General features: G+C 61.1%; 1 protein-coding gene across 2 annotated transcripts in view; it reads left to right on the top strand.

Annotated features, from left to right (window-relative positions):
• Positions 1–22,586, top strand: part of GNB1L (G protein subunit beta 1 like) — a 44,455-nt gene extending 21,869 nt beyond the window's left edge. For both annotated transcript variants that reach the window (XM_073790446.1, XM_033837464.2), the window contains 6 exons: positions 1,674–1,807; positions 2,178–2,303; positions 6,194–6,356; positions 9,341–9,439; positions 12,643–12,858; positions 22,069–22,586. In XM_073790446.1, coding sequence (XP_073646547.1) covers positions 1,683–1,807; positions 2,178–2,303; positions 6,194–6,356; positions 9,341–9,439; positions 12,643–12,858; positions 22,069–22,320 — 981 coding nt within the window. In that variant the 5' untranslated portion in view covers positions 1,674–1,682 and the 3' untranslated portion in view covers positions 22,321–22,586. The remainder of the gene's footprint in view (positions 1–1,673; positions 1,808–2,177; positions 2,304–6,193; positions 6,357–9,340; positions 9,440–12,642; positions 12,859–22,068) is intronic.
• Positions 22,587–26,431: the final 3,845 nt, after the last annotated feature.

The following is a 26,431-nucleotide window of genomic DNA, read 5'->3' as shown; positions in this document are numbered from 1 at the left end:
GTAACCCTGCGGCTGTCCTCCGTCTGTGGGCCGGGCCTGGGGGGTTCTGGGGGCATTTGTAGCAATGGTGGAAAGGCTGTCAGACTGTCTCTCTTTTTAATTTTCAAAGGAATGTGTCTTGCAGAACCCAAAGTTGTGCTCCATGGATTAAGTTTCAGGCTCCTTTGCCCTCTGGGTGGGGGGAGAATGACAGGCCAGTGGAGGTGGGGGCAAGGCCAGCGGGGGGCAAGGCCGGTGGGCGGCCATCGTGCTCACCGCTCCGGGCGGCCTGGTGCCAGGAGATAGGATAATACGATTATTCTCAATTAGATTAATAAAGAATAATTAGACGTCATAAATCAAGTCATCATAGAGTATTGTCATGGGAAAAATATGTAGCTAGAATTAATTAGTTTTCAAATAAAGTGTTTACTTTAATTGCTTGAAATGATGGAGCCCTTAATTGCCGAGGCTTCGTCTTGGCCTGAGCGTCCGGCTGTTGTAACAACTTGACGGGTTTATTCCCTACGTCCGGGGAAAACAGTGGAGGAGGACTTGATTTCATCACCTGGGAGCTAGCCTGGTGCGGTGAGGTTGTGGAAACGCCCGTCAGGCCGCAGGCAGGTGGCAGGTGTGGGCTGGGTTTCTGCTGGCGCTGCCCAGGCCCACCGTGCTGCCTGTGTGTGTGTGCGTGTGCGTGTGTGTGTGTGTGTGTGCGCGTGAGCGCCTGTGTGAGCACGTGTGTGTGTATGTGTGTTGGGGGGCTGCACCGTGGGAGCCTGTGCAGGGGTGGCCTGTCCCTCTGTCCCCGGAGCCCCTTCCCGAAGGCCCACTCCGGCCCTTTCACTTCCCCCCTCTGGCAACTGTGTGGGCGCCTTCCCCTTGCTGTGTGCAGGCTGGGTGGGGGCTGTCCCAGAGGCCAGCAGGAGAGGCCCCCCCCAGCTGCCGCAGCTCCCGGGGGGTCCGCTCCTAGCCGTCCCCTCTACACCCTCGGCCCGGCCCAGGGCCTGCGGGCAGACATACGTAGCCCTGGCTGCTTGTGAAATTGGGGTGGCGTGGTTGGGGTGGGCTCAGGGGGGCCCTGGCAGCTTCTCCTTTGGGGTGGGTGGGCCCAGCAGGCCTTACACACAGGACCATGATTTGAGGAAGGGTCTGTCCTCTGAGAGCAGCCCTCCAGGGGAGTGGCTGGGTAACTGGGCCCCGCCCCTTGCCCACACACACACCTGTGCCGGCCCTTCTGCCCCTTGGTGGCAGCGTGCAGGCTCTGGAACACTTCGAACCTGAGCCTGGGAGGCCTAGAGCAGCTCACCGGACGGTTCCTTGGGTGGCTGTAACAGTTGGAGGTTGTGATGAGCAGGACCGGGACCCGGCGGGCCGTGTTTGCAGCCCATGTGACGAAGACCGTGGACCCCATACACCTCTGACTTGGCTGGGAGGGCTCGTTGGGGAGGGCCCCCTGAGGGAGAAGCTGGAGTGAGGCCTGGGCAGAGGGCAGGACGAGTGCTCCCAGTGTGTGGACAGCTGGGACGAGGAGGACCCTGCCCAAGTTGGTGGGGGGTGTGGGCACTGCTGCCCTTGCCTGGGGACAGTACCTGTTGGGACAGAGGGTGCCGGGGTGGGCAGCATCCAGGGATGCTCCGGTGCCTTCCCGAAGGAGGACAGGTGAGTCATTCACGCCCTTCCTCGGTCCCCAGGTGACAAGCATGGCAGCCCCACCGCTCCCACCACCAGACCCCCAGTTTGTCCTCCGAGGCGCCCAGTCGGCGGTGCACACACTGCATTTCTGCGAAGGAGCCCAGGGGCAGGGGCGCCCGCTGCTCCTCTCAGGGTGAGTACCCCCGGCCCAGGGTGAAGTCGGGGGGTAAGGGCCTCAGGCTGCCCATCACCCGGGCACTCGCCCTTTCAGAGCCCTCGACGTGCTGTCCCCTCGGGCCTCCCCCGTGGAGGACGCAGGGACATGGTCTCCGTTAGAGGCGCCAGGCAGCTGGCACTGTCAGTGGCGGCCTCCCCACCTCTCCAGAGAAGAGGCTCCAGGGCCCTGCCACCCTCCCTGTAAGAGGAGCACGTGTCCCCTGGTTATGTGTTCAGAGCTGTCCCCTGAGCTGGGAGCTGCTGGCTGGAGCACCTGACCCACCGGCTGCGTGGTGTCCAGCCTGCTCCCCCCCATGCCCGAGCCTGACTGGAGCTTCTCTGAACAGGTCCCTTCGTGGGCTGGTGCACATCTGGAGCCTGCAGACACGGAGGGTGGTCGCCACCCTGGATGGCCATGGGGGCCAGTGTGTGACCTGGCTGCAGACACTGCCCCAGGGGCCCCAGCTCCTCAGGTGAGTCTTGGTGGCAGTGAGCCAGGTTGTGGCCTTCGGGGGGGTTCCGTGAGCTTTCCAGGGGAGGCCCTGAAGGCCTCCCCCAGCTGCCAGAACGGCCCCAACAATGGCAGAACCGGGTGACTTGTCGAGGGCAGCGCAGCCCGGGTGTGTGGGCCTTCCGGGCGGGTGCCCATTGAGAAGAGCCCGATGGACGCTTAGGACGGCTCTGTCCGAGCCCACCCTGGCCTGCTGGGGCCCCCAGGGCGAGGGCTGGGGGCCAGTACTTGGAGGAGCCTCCACTTCCCTCCTGCAAGTCGCGGGCCCTGGTGTCCTCATAGCCGCTCTGCAGCGCAGCCTTCTCCCTGGCCATGGAGCCACCTTCCTGCGAGGCAGGAAGGACTGGTCGCCAGGGTGGCACAGAGCTGAACCTCAAGCTCACCCAGGCTGATGGGGCCCCACTCCCTGCCCAGTGCGGCTGCCCCAGGGGGGACTGGGAGGCCGTGCAGGTGCCAGGGTCGTGGAACTCTGGGCTGCCAGCGTGGGTGGGTGGGAGATGGCAGAGCGAGGGGTCTGGCCCCCTGGCAGAGGAGATTGCATGTGTTGACACCATGGTGGGCCGGGACTGGGGAGTCTGGGGGCTGGGTAGCAGTGAGGGAGGGTCCTATGGAGGTGACGGGCTGGGACCCCAGGTGGGAGGTGGGCCAGGAGGCAGCAAGAGGGCGCTGGTGGGTGAGGGAGTAAGTCAGGGGGCTTCCCTCCTTCCCCTGGAGAGGGGGATGGTGAGGGAAGGGCACGGACAGGAGGGAGCGGGGGCCACCTGGCAGCCAGAGCGACTGCTATCTGGGGCGGCCCTGACATCTGCCCCTGTACAGGGGTCCCAGCTCTCCCACCCCCGTCAGAAATCTGCCAAGTCAAAGAGGGCTTTCCCCGGCGCCCTCTGCCCCAGAACTCCCAGATGGTCCTGCTCTCCTGCTCCAGACTTGGAGCTTGGACACCTGGGCACCGTGGAGCCCAGTCCCCATTAAACAAGGCCTCTTGGGCTCCCAGTGGCTTCAAAGCACTTTTGTGTGGGACTGAAGCCGCTCCCACTCCCTGCAGGTGGCTGAGGCCCCAGGAGTCCTGGAGGCCATACCCTGGGCGTGTGTGCTTGTCCATCCATCTCAGCGCCTCGCTCCTTCCCTGCCCAGTTGCCCAGACGCACCCCTCACTGCAGGGCCCTCACGTGGCTTTGCTCTTTCCCTGATGATTAGAGTGGATGCTGTGTCTGAAGACCCCACAAGGCTGCTGGAAACTTCCTCCTGAGGTTTGAGCCGAGGTGTAAGCCCTTCTGGACCTCATGCTCCTCTGCGCACCTTGGGCTGGCCTTGGGGAGCCTCAGGCCGGGAGTTCCACCCCTTGGAGAGCTGGCTGGTGCTGTGCGGGGTGGCAACTCCAGGGGCACCCTGCTCATGTGCATGATGGATGGCGCTGTGGGGGCCCCCCGCCTAGGCAGGCGCAGACCACGCAGGTGCTTGGATGCTGCACTAGAGGCCGGGGCCCAGCTGTGTTTGGAAGTCAAGCCTCCAAAGTGGCCCTTGAGGGGGAAGGTGCCCTTTCATGTCAAGGGGCCGGAGGACAAAGCTGGGAGCCAGGGCTCTGCAGACACCCCAGCCACACCTGTACCCCTGAGGATGCACCTGTGCCTCTACAGCTGCCTGGGTGGGCTTGTTTCCTACTTCCTTTATTGGGAGGCGTGATGTACTTACAGGAAGGTGCATAAGACGAGTTTCAGACCATCTCGTCATGGGTGGGCACCTGGGCAGCCACTGCCCGCCCCACGCCCGCCCAGCGGCCTGTCCTCATCCTCAGGAGGCAGCCCCTCCACCTCATTCTTGCTTTACCGTCTGAATATGCATCTCCAAAAAGCATAGACTCATTTTATGTTTTTTTTCTTTTAACCTAAATGGAGCGACATGGAGCAGCTTCCTTTGTGTCTGATTCTGTGTTTGCGAGACCCGCCAGGGTGTGCACGGCTGCAGTGTGTTGTGTGGGTCTTTCTGTCTTATTCCTCTGGACGTGTGTACCCAGATTCCTCACCTTTCTGTGTCGGTGGAGATCTGGGTTGTCCACTTGGAGCTGTTGTGGATGAGGCTTGAGAAGACTCCCACCGGGCCTCCCGGTGCTGGGGGCCCCCGGATCCAGCAGTGGGGCTGCTCAGAGGCCACCAGTGTCCTTGAAGGGGCTCCCACTGGCCAGTCTGGGCTGGTTAGGGCACAAAAATCAATGAGAACTCTGGGTGATGACCCATCAGTAACACAGGAATGTGTGAGTCCAGACTGATGGGAGGAGGGGAGATAAGAGGCGAGAGCCCGCTGTCTGGTGGGTGTGCCTTGTGGACGTGGAAGATGACCGTCTGCACCGTCTGCAGGGCTGACGGGCAGCACCACTGTGGGTGGAGGCGCTGGGTCATCTGAGGCCAGGGTGGCGGATGTCACAGTGTCTTTCCCAGAAGTGCCCACGGCAGGGGGAGGGGCTTTGAGTGAACACACCTGGCGGGCGCCTCTGTCCAGGTGATCAGGGTGGGCAGTCGGCCTTATGTGCAGTGTCATCCCCTTGCTGTCCTCCCCAAACGTGGAAATGTCACCCTGGGGATGACACGCACACACACAAGGGACAGGGAAAGGCATGGCCCGTCCAGTCCAAGGGCCTGGTGAGCGCTGACCAGCCCAGTGTTTGTCCCGGGGCCCCGAGCTCGCCTCTCCGTGACTGGCACTGACCCACATGGGCTGTGCCAGGGTCCCTCGCTGTGGGGGAAAGCGTGGAGGTGGCAGCGCAGCTGGGCGCGTGTACAGCGTTAGCAGTTAGGGGTCCAGGCGAAGGAGGCAGGGAGCCACTGTTCTGGGGGTTCCTCAGATACAGGACAGCCCTCCCTCCCTGTGTGGGTGCCCTTGGCCGGCGCCTCTGTGTGAGAGCACGGTTCCCACTGCTGCTTCTCTCCTGAGCTCCACTCAGACACGGTGTCGAGAGGCCTCACGTTCTCTCTCTCCCGCGTCGCTGCCGCTTCAGGCCGAATGACTCCTGCTCCCCAGGGTCCAGGCACATCCTGCCAACACCAGCGGTTCTCCAGACAGAGCTGGGGTCTGGATCAGGATCGGGTGCCCTGGGTCTACCTGGGGGGCATCCATCCACGCAGCACCGAGGTCTCCCAATGGTGCAGGTAGATTCCGGGCCCCGCGTGCCCTCCTGTCCCCTTCCACAGCTCCAGGACTGGCCCACTGTCCTGTCCCCTTCGTCCCCACTGGCCTATGCTGCTGCTTCTTCCCTTGTTTGTCTGGACCTCACCCCTTGAGAGGAGGATGGGAGGGCGGTTCTGTGGGGTGACCCTCACGTCGGCTCAGCTCCGGGGTTTCTTGGGGTCAGACTGGGGAGGTGGGCTTTTGGGAGGAAACCCTTCTCATCCCCTTGTCGGGGGTCTGGAACATCTGTGGGGCTCCACCTGGGGAGTGTGTCCACGGTGTCCCACCAGCAGGGACCGTTCCCTCTGCCTCCTAGGCTCCTAGGAAATGAGTCCTGAGGCCCAGCGAGGAGCATTTCTGGTGAGTGTTAGAGCCGCGCAGTGGATAGTGAGCCTCAGGGCTGCAGATACCCCGTCCCTCCATCCTCAGCGTCCGCCCAGGGGCTCTGCCCCCACAGCTGTGCCTGGGCTGATCTCACGGGGAGGGTTTCTCCTCCTTTTATAGCATTCTACTTTCACTGGAACTCTTCTGTTTAATGGGAATTCTCCTCCCTGTGTATATATGTGTTCACTCTTGGGTCTGAGCTCGTGGAGATTTCTTTTATTCTTGGGTTAGAATTTCATTCTACCCACAACACACTGACATTTGTCCTCACCCGGGAGGGTCACGGCCCGTCTCCTCTTATTTTGGCAGCCAGGGCCGCGACCTGAAGCTGTGCGTGTGGGACCTGGCGGAGGGCAGGAACGCCGTCGTGGACTCCGTGCTCTTGGAGAGCGTGGGCTTCTGCAGGGGCTCTGTGCTGGCTGGGGGCCTGCAGCGCTGGTTGCTGGCTGTGCCGGGGAGAGGCAGCGATGAGGTGAGTGAGCCCATTCACCCTTGGCCCCTGGCTGCAGGAATACTGTGCCCCGAGCGGCTCCTCAGGCCAGCCTTGGCCTGGTCACCTGAGGTGGCCCTGGCGCTAGGGGTTGGGAAAGGGGCCCGAAGTGGCCCAAGGTCTCTGGGAGGCCCTGGCACCCAGCCAGGAGCAGCACGGGATGGACAAGGTCAGGGCCCGAGGCTGTCAGGGGCCTTGGGAGCAGGCAGGCATGGAGGGAAGCCCCAGGCAGACCCCATGAGGTCGAGGTAGGCCTCAGAGTCAGGACAGCAGGGGAGGGCGGCCTTTTGGGGTCAGAACTGGGCACTGGCGTGAGAGGTCTTGGGCAGGGCTGAGACACAGGGTGTAAGGGCTGGCACCAGGGTGGCAATCGCAGTCACAGATGAGCGGGGCCCGTCAGAGGACAGGGCTCCTGGGGGCAGTGGGTGGGATGGATCCCCAAGGTCACTGTCAGATGGAGTCTAGGCTGAGTGTCCAGCAGTGATCTGTGGCAGGGACTGGTCAGTCTGGACAGTGGTGTTCACACCCCAGGGACAGAAGAGGCAGAATCCCCAGGGGAAGCAGAGCCCAGGACGGGGTGCCGGCGGGGAGCGCCGAGGGCAGGGGGATTGGGGTGCTGGAGGCAGTGGGGGAAGGAGCCCCAAGTGCAGCAGGATGGCCTGGTGGGTGGGGGCCTGGGGGCGCCGAGAGTGGGCGTGGGCCTGGGGTACATGTGCAGGGGGAGGGAGGCCCCTGCCTACCGCCCACGCCCCGTCCTTCCCGTGTCCCCTGCTGCCCTGAGGGCCTATGCGGCGGGCGGGGCTGGGCAGGGACGCAAGCCTTGCACCCGGGAAGTTTGGCCCCCACCCAAGAGGAGTCGTGAGTCTTAAAGCAGATTCAGCTCATAAATAATGAGGCAGGAACAGGCATCTATTTGTTCATGATGGCGTTTAAGTCACCAATTAGGAGCTACATGCGATTTTCTTGCCAGTTTGCCAAAAACCTGTTAAAAGTTTTATTAACGTGAAAAGAGAGGGCTCTGCTTTCTCCTGGTGGCAGCAGCCGGGTGGCGCCGAGCCTCCTCAGTGGTGGGGGCCGGACCACACTTCCGCTGAGGTTGCCTTCCGCTTCCCCCGCCAGCCTGGCCCAAGACTGCTCGTCCCCTCTGCTTCTCTCCAGCTCCCCAGCTTCTGGTACACCACCACCCCCCTGCCCGGGAGCCACAGGTCTGGGAACCTTGCATATCCTGGGAAAAGGGCTGTTTTCCATGTTCCCACCTGGAATCAGCACCACTGGCCTGTGCCCAAACAGAGCCAGGCCCGGCCGTCTGGGTGGCCACACTTGCCCGAACCAAACATTTTTCCTTCTGGAAACAAAACTTGCCCTTGAATGCCAGGTGGAAGCATCCCGGTGTGAGGAAGGCCCCGGCAGAGTGCAGAGCCCCTCCTGGGACCACAAGGACCAAGGGGCACTTGTTCTGGATGCCAGCACTGTGCCCCCTCTCATGGCGCCTAGCCCAGGCCTGGGCTGCCCTGGTGTCGCCCTCACTCTGGGCCACTCACCTCTGCCCGATCCCCCCGCCCTCGCGTCTCTCCTCACTGCCACCAGAGGGGTCTTCCTGAGCCCCCAGATCAGGGGTGGGGGCATCCCTCTCTGACCCTGGACCCCGCTCCCCCATCGCCCAGCAGCTTGTCCTCCTGACGTAGTGACGTTTTAGGAAACTGGCATCGGAGCAGAAATAGGAAGGCAGGCATCCAGCCCCCAGCACCATGTTCCTTGACCTTCTAGGTCCCCCGCCTTGGCCGGGACGGGCTTGGGTGCCTGAGGCCCAGCCAGTCCCCACCCCTACCTCCCTCCCGCTGACTTCGGAGGACAGAAGGGCTCCGAGGCCCCCTCCTCTTTGGTTTGCTCGGTCACTTCTGGGCCACACTCCATGCCACCGCATCCTCCTGTACCTCCTTCATTTTGCTGGAGCTTCCCCTGAGCTTCGTGGGTGCTACAGGAACTCCTTTTAGCAGCCTCTAATTCATGGCGGGATGACGCTCACGTCACTTAGGTCCTTTTCCGTCTCTTTGGGGCAGTGAGAACGAGGTGTCTGGGGTAGGTGCTGGCCCTGCAGGCAATGTGATACCGGCGGAGGGGGCTGTGTGTGCATGTGTGTGGGCATGTGTGTACACGCATGTGCACGTGCGTTAGTGAGAGCAGCAGCAGGGCTACACCCGTTCCACACTGTGTATTTACACCTTGAGTTCACCCTGGGGTTTCCTCCTGGGGGTTCTGTGCCCCAGGTGTCGAAGTGGACCAGCAGGTGTAGGTTCTGTCCCCTCGATGCCCCATCACGTCTGGACCTCAGACTCCTCATCTGCAAACCTGGGGCTGCCCCGTGTCGACGAGGGGTGCCTTGCAGCTCTGCGGTGCACACACTGTTGTTGGTGGAGTGTCCCCAGGAGGGTGGCTGGAGCCACCAGGTGGGGACATGTCACCCAGCCAGGCGCAGGAGGGGCTGTGTCAGCATCAGGCGACACTGAGCACAGGCCGCACACGGTGGAGGAGCAGGCGCTGGGGTCCCAGGTGTGCAGGTCTGGGTGCCATGCGACAGTCCTGGAGGGCTCAGGGTCATCCACGTGTGGGGCCCGACAGGGAAGGAGTGCCAGGAGGAGGGCGGGAGGCCGAGTAAGCTGAGTCAGCACCGTGGGCCAGGCCGCCTGCTTGGCCAAGAGGTCAACGCAGAGGAGGCCTGAGGTAGCTGCAGGGCAGTGACACCGCTTGAGGGACCTGCCAGTCACTCATGAGTGACGCGTGCATTCCACACAGCCCGGCAGTCCCCGAGCTCAGGAGCCCGTGGGTCAATGCGGGAGGCACGGCCTGGGTTCCCGAAGGCGCAGACAGGCCCACGGTGGCCGGGCTGAGGCCTCAAGAGTCTCCTGTTTGTGCAGCACAGACTTGACTTGGCTCTGGCCCAACTCAGCTTGTTTTCTTACTGTCAGGTTCAGATTCTGGAGATGCCGTCCAAGACGTCAGTGTGCTCCCTGAAGCCCGAGGCACAGGCCAGGCTGGGCATGCCCATGTGCCTGCAGCTCTGGCAGGTAAGGCCCAGCGCCCACCAGCCACGCCCACCGACCACACCTGCCGGCCACGCCCGCCAGGTGTGAATCATGCCCATTAGGGACTTGGTTCCTCATCACCTACGGGCACTGGCCCCTGGGAGGCGTGTGCACAGCGTCCTCCTCAGCCTTGGTGTCCCCAGCCCTCCAGCCCTCCTGCTGCGAGGACGCCTACAGACCCTTTGGGGATGCCGGACTCGTCCTCGTCTTCGCAGGGCGGTGTGGGAGACAGCGACCCCCTCCTGGGGGAGCCACATGCTCCCCTCTGGTCTGCTCACCGGCACGGCCTGGCGTGGGGCCAGGAGGGGGTGCTGACTAACCCTGCAAGCCTGCACGGCCCCTGCGTCGCCAGGATTAATTTTTGTTACTTCTTTGCCTTGTTGAGGCTGGAGTGGGCTTAATGTGCTGGCTTTCCCTGCGGCCACACTTGGAATTTCTGATCCACGCCATTTCCTTCTTTCTTGGCTGTTCTCTCTGATTAGAGAGGGTCTGGAGGCATCTCCTGAGGCTGCGGCAGAAGCCGGGGGGCAGCGGAGTCACAGGCCTGAGTCCCTGCAGGATGGGTTCTGGCTCTGGGGCTGAGCGCGAGGCCTGGGAGGGACCCTCCTGACCAGAGGGGCAGCTTCCCACTCCCAGCGGTCAGCACCAGCTCAAAATGGGCATCTACTCCTGGGGGCAGCAGAGCAGATGGTCCGGTGCATTCATGTGGAAAGAGTCTCGGCAGCGTCTTTACAGCTGCAGAAGCCATGGGGAGCAGGTCACTGACCAGGGCTGTCCCGGACCGCTGCCTGGGGCCTGCTTTTCAGCTCCGAGCAGCTCACCTGTGCCTCCTCAGAGCCACCCCGGGCTGCCTGGGACCAGGGGGAGGCCGTTCCTGCCCCTGCTGTGACTCTCCATACGAACCCGGCCAGGCTCGCATGGTTTGGAGGTGTCTGTGCCCGCAGGGTCCCTGGGCCCAGCTCTTGTCCCTCCAGGGCCCTGCCCTGTCTTGCAGTTGGTGTCCCTGCCATCTCTGAACTGAGAGAAGCCCATGGGGGAGGGGCGTGAGGAAGTGGGGGCTTTGAGACTCACCTGGATGGCAAAGCTGCTGGTGCCAGCAGGCAGGGTGGGGGGGCGCCTGGAGGGGCAGCGGAGGCTGTGGAGGTGGCCTGGTGCTCACAGGCCCCGGGCGGGACGGGGCTGCATCCGCTCACCCTCCCTCCCTGGAGATGCTGTCATTGCCTAATTGTGTAAGAATTCCATCAGAAAAATGTGCAGAAATGGGATGTACAAACTTGTCAAGGTAATTGACGTGGTTGACAGAAGGACAAATCGAGTTGTGTTAGTTGATACAGATCCAGCGCAAAGCATCCTGTTAAGAAAAGACTATGCTGATTTGAAATGTCCCTTTATTCCTCGCCAAGCCTGGAGGTCCAGGTTATAGCTTATTGATCTGAGTGTGGCAGAGTGGCCCAATGTGGGATTCCTTTCTGAAACATTCAGAGATTTCTTGTTTTGCTCCTGAGAGTGGATGGCTTGTGTTATTAGAATGATTGTCATGTAGGAGGTCAGAGGTTGTCCACACCAACCCTCAGAGCAGGTCCTCCAGTGTCCCCCCCACGCCCCCAGCTAAGGGCTCCCCGGGGAACCTCGAGGTGCTGGGGGGCGCCTCGGGCTGGCACACCTGGGGTGGGGACGGGAACGCAGAGTGAGCAGAAGTCAGCCTGGCACCAAGGGCGTGGTCGCCAGAGGACTGAGGCCCCAGAGCCCTGACCCGCCTGCAGGGTCTATCCTGGGGGGCCGCAGGGACCCTGTGTGCTAGGAGAGAAGGTGGAGGGGCCTCAGTGCAGGGACAGAGCCTGGCACGGGGTCCTGTGGCTGGTCTGGCTCCTGCCCTGGCCGCCCTGTGTGCCTGCACAGGGGGCTCAGTGGTGTGCAGCCCCCGCTCCAGCCTAGGCACTCAGAGCTCCCAGACCATAGGCAGTGGGGGAGCCCTGGATGCAGGAGGAACATGCGGGGTGGGGGCTGGGGAGCAGGCTGGGCCAGGCAGTGCGGTGGGAAGCTGGTGGGAGGACACATCAGTGCCCCAAGGGGGATGGACCCAAGGGGGCCCCGGCAAGTTCCTCACAGCTGCTTTCTTGGACTCCTCCTTGCTGCTTGTTTTTGGGAGCACATGTTATCATCAGAAAAAAGGGCTTGTGGGAGGCGTCCTCCAGATCCCAGAGCTGGTCTGTACGGGGCTCCCCTGGCTCCCCTCACTCTGTGGGGCCCTGAGACATACCCCTCACACCAAGCACGGCGAGCTCTGCTTCCTGGGGTTCAGGACGTAGCTAGCGTCCACTCATGTTAGACACTCACGGTGTGCAACACCTGGGCATGGAGCCCCTCTGGGTGGGCAGCGAGCTCCAGCAGGTGGGCCAGGAGAGCCCGCCTGGGTGCTGTCGGCCATGCCTAGGCACGCGGCTCAGCACCAGCCTTGCCTGCCAGCAGCGGGTCCCCATTGGAGCTGCAGGCGACCCTGGAGGCAGCCTTGCTGGCGGCCCCCAGGCCCTGTGCTCACCGCTGGCCATCCAGGGTTTGAGGGCCGCCGGCTGAGCTCCTGGCCTCGGGAAATCCTCCGCTGGCAGGGGGCGCTTGGTCGTTTCTGAGCCCTGGGAGCTCAGTGGAGAGCAAAGGTGCTGGGTCCTGGCGGCAGTCCCGGGACTGGGCACCAAGCACGGGGCGGCCGCTCTCAGTCGGTGCCAGGCCGACCCAGGGTCCCCATGCTCCCCTGCAGGCGGCTGCACAGCCCTCTGACCCACGCCCTCATCCATCACGCGGCTCGGCCGGCAAGGCGCTGACTCTGCAGCCTTGACGGTTGGGGGGCTTCCGCGGCGACGTTGACAAAGTACAGAAGGTTCATTTTTCATTGAGACGGAGCTCGAGATTTTCTTTGGCCGGCAGTTCTAGACAGGTGGCCGGCCCCGCCCAGGGGTGGCCGCACGTCTTGGCCGGTGGGAAGGAGTGGGAGGACCAGCCAGTGTCCCAGACCCCGATGGCAGGCACCCCACCCAGCCCGCACTGGCCCCAGTCTGGGTGTCGGCCCCCTGGGGGTGTGCAGACCCCCCAGGGCTCAGTGGGGAAGGCAGCCTATCTCAAGCTCCTTCTCCTCCAGAAGGCCCGGGACCCCCGAGCATCCCCCAGCTGACAGCGAGCTGTCCCCGCAGGCTGACTCCAGTCCCCGCCCTCTCCTCCTGGCTGGCTACGAGGACGGCTCAGTGGCCCTGTGGGACGTCTCCTCACGGAAAGTGTGCAGCCGCGTCTCCTGCCACACGGAGCCCGTCATGGGTCTGGACTTCGACTCCCAGGAGGCCAGGGGCGTCTCAGGCTCTGCGGAGAAGGCGCTGGCCGTCTGGAGCCTGGATGAGCAGCAGGCCCTGCAGGTCAGTGGGCCAGGCCCGAGGTGTCATTTATCCTGCTCTGCGCCAACAGTCTGATGGGCTGGAACAATATTTAGGCATGAAGAGGACTTGTGGCAGGTCCGCAGTTAATTAATCATCGGACCCGGCGCGGGCGGGCCTGGCGGGCGGCAGTAGAGGGGCTGGCGCTCGTGAGCCATTCACAGGGTTTGGGTTTCCCTCAGACCTTGGCTAATAGCGGTCACGTTTCGTCCATCTAGAGGAAAGGCATGTAGAATCCAGGACTGTGCAAGCCTGTTTGCAAAACTCAGAGGAATTTGGTCAGTAAGGAACTGATCAATCAAAAAGAAAAAACCCCAAACCCTACATGGAGAAATCCCTTAGTGAGGCCCCTGTGGCTGTCTGCAAGCTGCCCGGGGGCAGTGGGAGGGCCGTAACGGCTCAGTGGCTTCCCACCACGTGGCTGGGGGCCCTTCGGGGCCACATCTGGGTGCCCAGTGCTCAGCCCTGTTGGGAGGGGGGGATGGAGTTGGCCGGGAGGGGAGCCTCCTGGCCAGGCCTCAGACGGGTGAGGTCCTGGGGAGTGAGGTGCTGGGTGTGCCCTGTGCCTGTCAGCCCCCTGAGGGTGGCCTGAGTGCACACTGGCTTCTGGGCGGGGGCGCCCCCATTAGCCAGGAAGCCTCAGAAGGCTGAGACCTGACCACGGCCGGCTCTGTGAGCCCAGGTCTGGTGGGGGAGTGGGGCCCCAGTGGGGAGCTGTGTATCCCACCTCCTGGAGCTCTGGAGGACAGGGCCTGTGGCTATGCCCTCTACAGGGGCTGCGTGGTCCAGGCTTCCCTGCAGACAGGAGACCACAGGAAGAGGGCATCTCTCGGGCCCTCCCCAGATGGGAGGCCTTGCCCAGCAGCCCGGGGCCCCCACAGCCAGGGAAGAGGCTCTGTGCACTTGGGTGGGTGGGAGAGGGCAGGCATGGGTGAAAATCGGGAGAGACTGCCATGCCCAGCGGACATTGCCGTGCCCTGGGTGCAGGATAGCAAGGGGCAGGGCTATCAGGGGTGGGTGAGGGGTCCTGGGCAGGAGCTAGGGGCCAAGGGCAGACTCAGCAGGGAGATCTTCCATGCGGCAGCTGGAGGGACCGCTCTAGCTTCCTAAAAAGCACAGTCCATGGGAGGACCAAGCTAGAACCAGAGCGAGTGGCCATGGCTGCAGGGTCTGGGAAGGGTCCTGAGGGGCGAGCAGCCCTGTGGAGTCCCGGGGACGGGGGAGGGAGAGGGAGGGAGGGGTCATGTGACACATGAGGACAAGGCAGGTGTTCCAACTTCCTTGGCATCACCTCCTGCCCCCCACGCCCCCCCCCCCCCCCCCACTGCAGACCAGCCTGTGCCACGCTCGCCTGACTTGCAGTAAAGCAGCTTCCCGTCCGTCTTCCTGTCCGGTGTCCCAGGGAGTCCACAGAGGCCCTGCAGGATGGGGTCAAACAGGCCTCCCCACGGGGCTGGGGCCGGCTGTGGGGGTGGAGCTTCTCCAGCCTCCATTCCAGAGGCAGCATCTCCAAGGCCTTGAAGTCCTGGATGTGGGTGGTGGGAGTGGAAGTCACCATGGTGCTCATCTTTAGAAATGGGGCAGAGCCACGTGGTGCTGGGTCTTCATGTTCTGAGCCGTCAAGGACACAGAGACTGGCCAGGTGGGCATCGGGGTTCCCCCCACACCCTCCTCTGCTCCTGCCTGGTGGGAACCAGGCAGCGACCCCCACCCCCATGAGGTCCAGTGCTCTGTCCTGCTGTGGCTTCAACTTCAGCCCAACTTTGCAAATGCCTAGAGACCCAGGTGGCTCTCCTGAGGGCCCCACTGACTGCAGTGCCCCCAGGCCCTGCCCCCAGGACCTAGGAAGAGGCCCCTCCTGCCGTCCTGGCCCAGGTCGGCCTGGTCTCCCCTGGCCTGTTGGAGAAACAGCTGCAGGAACTTCAGACTTAAATTTATGGGGCATGTTCCAGCTCAGAGCTGGAGGTTCACTGTGCATATGAATTGGAAAGTCAGAGCATAGGGAGGCCAGGCCAGCCGGGAGGTTGGTGGAGGCCGTGCCGCGGCCAGGGCCTCTCTTAGCGTGCATCCTACGAGGCGCCGCTCCTCCCTCCGACTGCCCACTGTGGCCTCGCTGGAGACATCCATGTCCCCAGAGGCCCAGACACCTTCAGGTCCTGGAACGCAGGCCTCAAGGAGGAAGTGTCAGGGCCTCGAGGGCCTCAGCGTCGCGGTGTCCGCAGGCACCTCTCCCTGGGCGCGCGGTGCCGCAACTGGCCCTGAGGCGCTGGCTGTGAAGCCACGTGGGCAAAGATGTGCCTTACCTCGCGGCAGCAGCTCTAATGAGCCCAAATCAATCTCCCCGGGCGGGTGGGCGGGCGGGCGCTGCAGAGGCGCAGATGGGGCTCCTGCGTGGAGTGAGGGTAATGGGAACCAGATGGGGCCGTGCTGCGCGCGCATTCCTGGCACCTGAGGTCATGTGCTGCGAGAGCCACTGGTGGCCGGGATCCTTCCTGGAGGGTCCTGGTCCGAGACGGGCTTGGCCAGAGGCCGCGGCGGTAACTGGAGCCTTCGGCCACCCTCTCTAGGACGTTGGACGCTCACCCACCTGTAGGGGCTGCTCGCTCTGCTCCCCTCGAGCCCGGGGTCTGGGCCTTGGCTGTCGTCAGACACAGGTGGTGTACAGACCTGCCCTCCCTCCCACACTTGGGGCAGGGTCCACGGCCTTGAAGCAGGGGCTGATTTACGGCCAGCGGTATTTCTAGGCCCTGAAGTAATAACTAGGCCCCCACCCCAGCCAACCCAGGCTGGAGTCAGACGACCACTCCCCCCCATCACGCCCACGGCTGGTCGGCCAGGCGTCCCCTCCTCCCTGCTGCGTGGCCGTTGCCCGCCTGCTCCCCAGCCCTGCCGGGGGCTTCCCTCTAAAGTGTCAGCAGCTGGTGACACTTGGGCTGGTGCAAGGGAGACCATGGGGCCCCGAGCTGAGGAGCTATGGGCACAACACCATCCCCACCCCCACACACACATATCTCAGGACACCATGGGCGGGGCTCCGGCCGCCTTGACCATACATGGGTGCTGTGGGCCCCGATAGGACTGATCTCTTCCAGTCCAGGTCCCCACTGAAAGGGCCTTGTGCCTTGATTCTGAGCTTCCAGGAGGGGCTGCGAGGGTGGGGGCGCATCACTCCTGTCCCCTTTCCCCTGGGCCGTCCTGGGCATCTCAGCCCCCCCCAGGTGGCAACACTGGCATGGATGCGCTCCGCTCCGCACCCGACTCGCAGCCAGCCACACAAAGACCACTGCTCAGGCTGCTCTGCAACTTCCCGGCCACCACCTGGGCTCCCGGCTCCACCAGCAGACAGCAGATTTGGGGAGCCCTTTACTCCCTGGGAAACATCCCCGTTGTTAACAAATCCACCTTGAAGCAGGGCCCCGAGTGGGTTCCGGCGCACCCACTGCTCCGAGCCCAGGGCGGAGTTCCTGGGAGAGGAAGAGTCGGGGGCTGTGAGTCACCTTGTCCTTGCCCGTGAGTTGGGGCTCAGGCTGACGCACCCCTGCTGCGGGCACACGTGTGGGCTTTGCCTTCTCATGCGGGCATGGCTGCACCAGCTTCCAAGGGAGGGGGCGGTGGGGGTGAGGGCCGTGCTGGGCGCCCACCCAGTGAGTGGGTTATGGCTGCTTGTGTGCAGCACAGACAGGAGGCACTGAGCCTGGATTCCTCTGGACAAGAGCACTGGAGCGGCAGAGAGCGCGGGACATGCGGGGATGCTGCTGGTCGCCATGGACGGAGAAGGGGCCCGGGACATCACGGGCCTGGGCACTGGACAGAGGCCGCAGGAAGGCAGGGCAGGCGTGCGTGTAGTGGCTGGATGGGTCGCCGCAGGGGCACTGCCCATGTGCTGGCTGCACTGACCTTTTTCAGTTGTTTGTGATTGCATCCCTGTTTTATCTGCAGGACTGTCCTGTCCATTCCTGATCAGGCTTACGTTTGTTTTCTTTAAACATCTTTTCCCCATTTCCCGTCTACCTTTCTCTTCCTCCCCTGAGTCCTCCAGGCTCGATGTGCAGCTCTGACCGGGATTCATCACACTCACTTCCGGGCGCCCGATTTTTCTTTGTTCTCTGAGTGCGGAGCTGATCAGAGTGTTTTTATGTTTCCAAATGTTTGATTCTTTCCCCAGTTATTTTTTATTTCTAGGCTTCTAACTTGATCCATTTGTGGTTGGAGAACTAGTTCTGAGTGATAGCAGCTCCCTGAAATGCCAGTAGGTTCCCGTGGCCCCCGTGCTTGGAAAGAGGTATTTCTGCTGCCCACCACCCAGCTGCGCCTGCCCCTCAGGCAGCCGTGTGGTTCATGTGGGCCACGTGGGTCGAAAGCCATGCCTGCCCCGGCCTCTGGGGGGTGCTTTTGCTGGGTCCATCTTGGTGACTTTCCTGGGTCCTGTGTGTTCTTAGTCTGCATTTTGAATCTTCCTGGGGGGTTGAACTCTTGTTATCTCTGGGAAGGATTTTTGCCTGAAAGCCCATTTCAGCAGCGCTTCACATGGCTCAGGCCAGGTGTCTTCTGGCTGCTACTTCCTTCTGTAGCTTTTTTCCATCTTTCACCTTCAGCCTCCCTTCACACACAGGCGTCCCCCTCGTGGGCCAGCCGCGCACACGACCTCATTGCACGGGTTCTGTTTTGTCCCGTGCGCGCTGCCTGGCCGCCTTGTCGGGCCCTCTAGTGGGGCTCTGCTTTTTCATGCTTTGCGACAACCTCTGCCTTTTCTCTGGAGCACTTGGTTGGCTTCCTTCGTGTGCTTTGAAGACACGTGGTCTCCGGTGACCCCCGTCTGCTGGGGACTCGTGGCGTCTGGTCCTCACTCCTGGTCACCTCGTGGGGCTTCTCCTCGGCCGCTCCCAAGACGTTCTTTTTATCTGTGGTTTTCAGGGGTCTGGCCTCCCTGAGAGACATTGTCCCATGGCCCTTGAGGCTCTGGTCAGTTTTCTCTCTTCTTCAGGTCAGATAATGTCCATTGATAATGTCCCCTAGTTTACAGACTTTTAAAAAATAATAATTTCCGGCTTCCGTGGTGGCACAGTGGTTGAGAGTCCGCCTGCCGATGCAGGGGACACGGGTTCATGCCCCGGTCCAGGAGGATACCACGTGCCACGGAGTGGCTGGGCCCGTGAGCCATGGCCGCTGAGCCTGCGCGTCCGGAGCCTGTGCTCCGCAACGGGAGAGGCCACAACAGTGAGAGGCCCGCGTACCGCGAAAAATAATAATAATAATAATAATTTCCAATCTGCTGTTAAGCCTGTCCTACACATTTTTCACGTCAGTTATTAGCTTTTCAGTTCTACATTTTCTATTACTGTGCCTTTTTTTTTTAACAAAAGACTCTATTTTTAGAGCAGTTTTAGGTTCACAGCAAAATTGAGAGGAAGGTACAGAGATTTCCCATATACCCCCAGCCCCCCCACTATCGACATCCCCCCGCAACAAGTGGGACATTTGTTACAATCGATGGAACTACACTGACACCTCATCATCACCCAGAGCCCTTGGTTCACATCAGGGGTCACTTCTGGTGATGTACATCTTATGGGTTTGGACGAATGTATAATGATATGTGTCCAGATGTGCAGTGGTGTCTGTTTGTTGTCATTTGCATTTCTCTAATGACATACGATGTGGAGCATCTTTTCACATGCTTAGTTGCCATCTGTGTATCTTCTGTGCTGAGGTGTCTGTTCAGGCTTTTTGCCCATTTTTAAATTGGGTTGCTCATTTTCTTAAGAGTTCTTGTGTATTTTGGGTAACAGCCCGTTATCAGATGCGTCTTTGCAGATACTTTCTCTTAGTCTTTGGCTTGTCTTCTTATTCTTTCAACAGTGTCTTTACAGAGCAGAAGTTTCTAATTTTAGTGAAGTCAGGTTATCAATTGTTTCCTTTATGGATTATGCTCTGGTGTTGTATCTAAATACAAGGTCACCTAGGTTTTCTCCTGTCGTCATCTAGGAGTTTTACAGTTTTGCAATTTACATTTAGGTCTTTGGTCTATTTTGAGTTGATTTTTGTGAAGGTGGCAGGTCTGTGTCTGGATTCGTTTCTTCTCATGTGGACGTCCAGTTGTTCCAGCACCGTTTGTTGAAAAGGCTACTTTGCTCCTGTGTCAAAGGTCATGTGTTTATGGGGGTCCATTGCTGGGCTCTTTTTTCTGTTCCACTGATCCGTTTGTCTCTTCTTCCACCAACATCCATGGTCTTGATTCCTGTAGCTTCACAGCAAGTTGTGAAGTTGGTCCTCCCGCTTTGCTCTTCACCTTCACAGAGTGTTGGCTGTTCTGAGTTGGTTCTGAATTTCCATTTCTCTGCTAATAGATCCTACCTGTTCACTCATCAAGACAATTTTTTGGTAATTATTTGCATTTTCTTTCATTTTTTGGAACTTATTTAAATATTGCTTTAAAGTCTTTGTCTGATATGTTCCACACCTGTGCCGTTCTGGGCTGGTTTCCATTAACTGCTTTTTTTCCTACTCCTTTGGGTGTCTAGTAATTTTTGTCTGTGCCAGACATTGTACTGATGGAGATGGAGACCGGATTCTCTTACTTTGCAGAGCAATCACTCTCAGCCCTGCGGCTGTTCACCTGCACCATGGGCTTGGCTTCCACTCCGTCAGGCAGTATGTGGGGCCCAGGGTCATCCCAGGCTCCTGTAATGCATGGGACTCACCTTCCAAACTGTACCTCCCCTTCGCACTTGTGGGGCTTGGTTTCCAGCTTCATCATGGTTGGCCAGAGTAGGCCCAACCAGGGCGTGATGCCTACCCTGCAGCGCGGCCACGTGGGGTCTCATCTGGTCTTGTGTGGACACACAGATGTCACCCTCGGCTGCTGGGTCCAAGGTCACTGTTGATCTCTTGTATTCGTTCCCTTTAACCCTGCAGCAGCCACTGGCCGGCTAACCTTGTGTGGTGCCCTGAGTGGGCACAGCCCAGCCCTCACAAGGACTCGTGGGACCCACATGGCCTGCAGTCCCTCCCCCAGCCCCCTCTATGCTGCTGCCTCACCCCACGGGTTCCAGCGGCCCCACCCTCTGATCACCTCCTTGGCTTCACGTGGCCGCTGTGCTCCGCCTGGACTTTGCGGCCAGACATTCCGCGAGCAGAGAGCTACTGGGCCTCTGGGAGGCTCCCCTGTCAGCTGCCCTTCCCACCGGTGTTGGTGCCTGGACGCAGTCACGCAGTGTCTTTTGTCCAGTTCGTGGTTGTTGGCAGCACGCGGAGTGGTCTGGCACCAGCTGCCCATCACAACCACCTCCTGTAGTCCCAGCTTCATGAAGGGTGTCTGTTTGTCTGCTGAGCAGACATTCGCGGCTTCTCGTTGTGAACTGTACACACTCTGTTGTTGTCAAGTGTGGGCAGTCTGTCCGAGTGCTCCCTGGTCCCCAGGGTGGGCCCTGGCTCTCGTCTGCTGGCTCCCGGGGTTTCTTGGCCAGTCATTCGTTTGGTGTCTCTCACGTTCACAGCACACATTTGGCTTTAACTTTGGAATCCAGTCCAAAGTCTGTTGAGTATATTTTTATTCCTTTTCAGAGAAATACAAGGGCAAATATTAGGAAACGATTACACCTGGGTGGGGAGAGGAAGTGAGGTTGTTCTGTCAGCACCTCAGTGGGTGTCAGATAATCTCCGTAGAATGAGGCTGACTGTTGTATCTTCGACCCAGATGACAAAGATGAGCAGATCAGTGAACTTCACACCCGTCTCTTTTGCTGCCGTCCTGTATTTCTGTTAGTTACACAACCGGTTCTGTAGCCTTGATCCCTGTATTGTCTCAGGCCTAATCCTGCAGGGGACTACGTTCCCTACTCTCTGCCAGGCCACTTGCTGCCGTTCCCCTGTTTTCTCCTGAGAGACTGGACTTAATCTCCTAGTTCTCCAGGAAGAGCTGATGGGACGCATCCCCTGGGTTCTTACATGTTCACAAATGCTCGTCTGTTGTTCTCATACCTGAGCGACAGTTTGGCTGGATATAAAATTCTCAGGCCTCCCCTCCCAGCTTCGCAGGCGTCACCCCACTGTCTGGCCCAGACCTGGCCCAGACGTGGCTATGGGCCATTCTGCCCTCATGGTTGACTTGATCCTTTTGCCTGACAAAAGGACTAATCAGCTTTGCGTCCAATGACGTTATCAAGCGCATCTTCCTGTGACCACCCTGTAGGCTCTCTGTGGATCCTAAGACTTCAGTTTCTAGAAGCAAGAACAGATTTTCTAAACGACAAAGTTCAGAGCAGCTGCGCGGCCTTCCACATCTGCTGTTTCTCCAGTGGCCATGCCTCTGTCCCCAGGTTGGGTCACACCTGCCTTTGCTGTCTCTTCCGATTCCCCTTGCTTCTGCAGTGTTTGCTTCTCTCGGTGCCTGTGGATCAGGCTCCCTCTTCTGGGTTTGCTCTCCTGGTTCTTGTTTTATGGAGATCATTGCTTCATGCAGTTCTGTTTTGCTGATTTGCAAAAGTGTCTGGTGAGTGTCTGGTTGCTTGAGTTTCTTTCCTCCTTTTCCCTGTGTTGTCTTTGAAAAACGAATGACTCTCCCTGAGGCTGCTCTGGCCCAACAGGAGGTGAATTTGCAGAGAAAGGGGAGCTGCTGTGGGCATACCAGCGACCCCGGGGCAGCAAGGACTTCTGGTGCCCAGGGCTGGGCCAAGACAGGATGGGCGGAAGGACGTGGCCATTTGGGTCATCACGACGATGGCCAAGTGTGTGTTGTCAACGTGGGGCAGAGCTGCCAGATGGCCCCACAATGGCTGCATATCCAGCCCCGGGCAGCCTTCCCCCTTGCATGCCACGCAGGGCTGCCCTTCCCCTGGCTTTGCTGAAGGTGGGGTTTGCGTTCCTTCTGCTCCTTCTGCTTTGGGTGCGGTGAGTTTTCGCGAGAGAGGACCCACTGACCTTGCTGCCGTCCAGTGGGCAGTGCTGCTTGGAGGCTGGGGGGCAGTATTTCCTTGGGGAGGGGCCCAGGCCGCAGTCCACTGAGGCCTGTCCTGTCTCAACCCGAGGGTCTGGCCAAGGGCAGAGGTCGCCTGTGCTGGCTCCAGGAGGTGGCAGTAAGTTGGCAGGAGCGCTTGGCTCCCTGTTCCTGACAGGGGCGTCCTGGTAGAGGAGGAGGCGTGGAGGCAGGTCTAAGAAGCCACCTAACGGTTCTCCCTGCCGCTCTGATCACAGGTGCGTGGGACTCACGTGCTCACCAACCCCGGGATCGCCGACGTCAAGATTCGGCCAGACCGTAAGATTCTGGCCACTGCGGGCTGGGACCATCGCGTTCGTGTGTTTCACTGGCGGACGATGAAGCCGCTGGCCGTGCTGGCCTTCCACAGTGCCACCGTGCACTGTGTGGCCTTCGCTGACGACGGCTTGCTGGCCACAGGGTCTGGGGATCAGCGCATCAGTGTCTGGTCTCTCTACCCGTGCACGTGACTCGTGGCTCCTTGTCAGGACACTTGGATAGCGGGAAGGTGGTGCAAGGGGTCGGAGGCCATGGGCCACGGGCCCCACTGGTCATGGGAAGAGCCGGTCATTTGGGCCTCCTTCCTGCATGGGACCTGCTCCCTTTCATGAAGCACAGCGTCTGTGCCACGGCGACTGCCATTTAAAGTATAACCAGGCCAGACACTGGGCACCAGCGACCCAGGCAAGAGGCCGACCTGGGGGTGCCTGATAATAAACTTGTTTGCAAACCTGCAGGCTTGAGGTACGAATTCTCCCAGGTGACCCCCTGCTTCCCCGGGTGATCAGAGCCCAGAGCTGTCTGTCCTCAGAGCCTCCACTGTGCAGGGTGGCTGCTCCGTCCAGCAGGGACGCCAAGTGTGGGCCCCGGGTCCTGGGCTCCTCACACCGCAGACGGCCAGGAGCTCCTGCATCACAGGGTTGAACCAGTGACAGGCTCCTGATGGGAGTGCGGCAGGGAGAGGGCCCCCGATGGGGGTGGCGGGGAGGGCACAGGGCTAGGCCTCCAGCAGGACCAGCAGGAGAAAAGAAGGGCCACCTCGTGGAGTGAGGCTGAGAGTGGCAGGTGGCTGTCCCAGTGTGGCTTCTAGGCATAAAGCCCAGCAGCCCAAGCGAGACAGACAGGGACCAAGGGCGCTGTTGCAGCCGCTCACACAGGGCAGCCGCCGGCTACTCCCACGTGGGGCCGAGCCCAGACCTCAGGACAGCTTCTCTCAAGGCTGGGCTATGGATTGGGAAGGAATGGGACCCTGAAAATTGGGATGGGGGCTGTGGGCAGAGCCCGACCAAGCTGGGGGCCACAAACCCCTTCGTTCCATCAGCTTCTTTGCCGGGAGAGCCCCCTTCGCACCCTACCTGAGGTCAGCCCCCCTTTGGCTGCAGGACCTGAATGGCCTCCCCCGAGGCAGGGGCCCTAAGGGGCACTCAGGAACCCCCTACTCCACACTTTGCTTATAACCAGACTGGGTCCCAGCAGGCCCGAGAGGGTGGGGTCTGCGGTGGCTGCGCTCCAGAAGGGCTGCGTGGCTTTCCCAGGCATCTGGAGAACACGTGTGCATCCAGGTGGCGGGATGCCGAACCCACTGGAACAGGGCCCTGCTGGAGAGTCTGGCCTCCAGGTTCAGCTCGGGGGCTGAAGGGCTCTGAGGTTTGGCTGATTGGTTGAAGCAGGGACCACGAGGGACACAAGTGGGGTTGAAATGCCAGCACTGTGTGGGGTGCTGAGAGGGGGGCACCAAGGGTGTTGGGGGAGCTTCATGTGAGACTAGCTCACCCTCCTCGGGCTCCAGAAGATGTGCCTCCCGGCAGCTGTGAGGACCACCTGCATCCTTGGAGAGCTCTGTGGTCCCTCTTCCCCGAAGGTCAGAAGCGGCAGTGGGGACGGGTCCTGGGGCTGCGGGGCCTCATGGTGGACAAGGGTCCAGGACTGCGGGTGTGGGCAGATGATCCCGGGCCCCGGCAAGAGGAGCCAGTGGGCAGCTGCTGAAGCCTGGCCTGGTACCCGTGGGCAGAGCAGAGCGTTCTGGATCCAGCGAGCAGACGTCTGACCCGGGCCACCTGGACCAGCAGGTATCTGCCCTGCAACCAGGCCCAGGTGCCCACCATACTGCCTGCAACTTGTGCTGCTGATCCAGCCGGGGCCCCCCAGACCCACACCCCTGACTGGGGGGCTGTGCACCATCCCAGCTCAGGGACGGGCCTCCCCGTGGGCCCGTTGGACAGAGGTGCTGCTGGGTTTCCTCCAGCACATCTGCGGGGGTGGGGGGGCTGTGGCCCCTGGGATGTTGGGGGGTGGTGCGCATCCAGAGGGGTTTCCACATCACGAATGCCAGCAAGACGGGCGGCTCTGTTTAGGCTGCGGAGACCTGAACCCTGCGTGTGGGGCGTCCTCCGGGCACTGTGGTCTGCTCAGGACCCCACTCTCTGCCTTCTCCACGGGAGGCAGTAGGGCACTGGGTGCCCCTTTCGGGAGGTGGACCTCTGCTTCTTCGGCCTGGCCGGGCTCCTGCATCTCACATGTGCCCCCACCCCGAGCAAAGCCAACGTTCAGGCCAGCGTCCCCTCCCGTGGGTCTGTCCTGGAGACTGGACTAGAGGCCAGTGCTAAATAGCAAAGGACTCTGTCTCAGGACCCACTTGGCCTCCTCACTAGAGCATAGCTGTGAACACACCAGTCATTCTGTGGGTCCCGCCGCAGCTGTGACCCTGAGGTGCTGGGCGCTGGGCTGGGGCAGCCTCTAAAACCAGGCCGCAGCTGAGGGCGTGGTGCCCATGCCCGCTTACATCCGCGCCATCAGCTCGGCGATCCTTTGGCAGAATCGCTGAATTCACGAAAACAGCTGTGGCAGCGTGTCCTCCCGGCAGAGGACAGGGCACCACAAAAAACCAGAGGTGCCTCCCAAACGTTGGGGGTGAGCTGTGTGTGCTGTCTGCCGTGACTCAGCCCTGGAGGGGGAGAGGGCTCGGGAGACAAAGTGTCCATCCGTACCTGGCCCTCACCTCCGTTGAAGGCACAGGCAGAGGCTCCCAGAAGATCACGGCTGCTGGCCCTGAGCTGGGCTCTGGGCTGCCCACCAAGGCCACATGCTGTGAGCAGTGTCCCAAGGACATCTTATGGCCAAATCTCCATGCATGGGCTGAGTGGGGTGTGGCAGCCCTGCCAGGCACTCAGGACCACAGGAAGTGGGTCTGGGGACGCAGGCATTTCTCCTGAGCTCGCCACTGCCTGGCCCTCTTCCAGCCGCCTGGCACGCTATGGGTGGGTCCCATGGTCATCCCAGCATCGTGCTGCCCTGGCCCCTCTTGGACAAGCAAGAGGTCAGCGGCGGGCCGGGCAAGTGACCAGGGGACGCAGCACGGTTGGGAATTCTCACCTTTTCCTGGGCTCCATGAGCTTCAAGAGGTCTGAGAAGTCAGACCGCCACGTGCTCTGTAAACACGGCCCCGGGGGCTGGACGTTGCCACCGAGGGGTTCCCTGAGGAGGGCTGTCCTGCAGGCTGCTCTCTGCTGCACGCCATGAGCGTCTGCACCCCCAGCAAGCAAGGCTGTTAGGTGTTTCCCACCCATGTCTCTGCAGGAGCAGCTCCGGGAGCAGTGTGCAGAGAGGAGACGGCCCGAGGTTCTTTGGAGGCTCGGTGCTCAACCAGCTGGCACCTTGCGGGGAGCCTGGTCTGGGGTTAAGCTGAGCAGGCTGTGCACCTGGGCTGGGGCGGGTGTGCAGCCCCCTCCCCGCCCTCCCTGGTCTCCTGTGTATTGGGGCTGCTTGGCCCTGCCCAGATGTGGCCACCCTCACACCAGCTTGTCTGGAGGCCCCTCGGGATCTGGGCAGGTGGGAAGCGCGTGACTGGACGGAGCTGAGTGAGGTGGGAAGGGCAAGGCGGCTGCTGTGTGGTGGGGCTGTGCCCACCAGGTAGAGGCCACCAGTCCCAAAAGGATCCACTCAGGGAAGCATCTGAGTGGGAGGCACAGCCACAGATGAGGAAGCAGGACAGACTCACGGTGGCTGAACTGGAAAATGAGTAGGCGCTCCTGGCCTTTCCCTCATCCCACCAGGAGGGCTCAGGAGCCACCTGCGTGCACGGCCAGCACCTGCCCTGGGAGCTCAGACTCGGAGCTGACAGGCAGGTTCATTCTCTGTGTCGTAGCCCGGCGCCCTGTGCACAGCGCCCGGACCTCGGGCCCCAGGGCCAGTGTTCAGTGCCTGCCCTTCACAGAGACATGTGTGGCTCCTGCCTTAAAGCAGAGCTGCTTCCGTGGCACTGGGCAGACGGGGGTGGGGGTGGGGTGAATCTCGCAGCTGCCACAGGCCAGGATGTGTTCACAGGGGCCAGGAGCAGTTCTGAGGGTCCAGGGGCCGCCATGGGCATCATGGTGACGGTCACTGGTTCTGTTCAAATAGGCCAAGAATCCTCACCAACACTCTAATAACAAAGTGTGTCAGAAACGTACTGTCACAGCAGGTAGCTGCACGCGCCTGAAGACTGTTTTGCCCCAAACATCTGCATCTCCACAGTCCATAGGCTGGAATCCTAACCCCCAGCATGATGGCAGTTGGAGGCAGGGCCTTTGGGGGGTGACTAGG

The sequence above is a fragment of the Tursiops truncatus genome, chromosome 13 (genome assembly GCF_011762595.2).
Source record: "Tursiops truncatus isolate mTurTru1 chromosome 13, mTurTru1.mat.Y, whole genome shotgun sequence".
In the NCBI taxonomy this organism is placed as follows: Eukaryota; Metazoa; Chordata; class Mammalia; order Artiodactyla; family Delphinidae; genus Tursiops; species Tursiops truncatus.
This window is presented reverse-complemented; position numbering and strand designations above follow the sequence as displayed.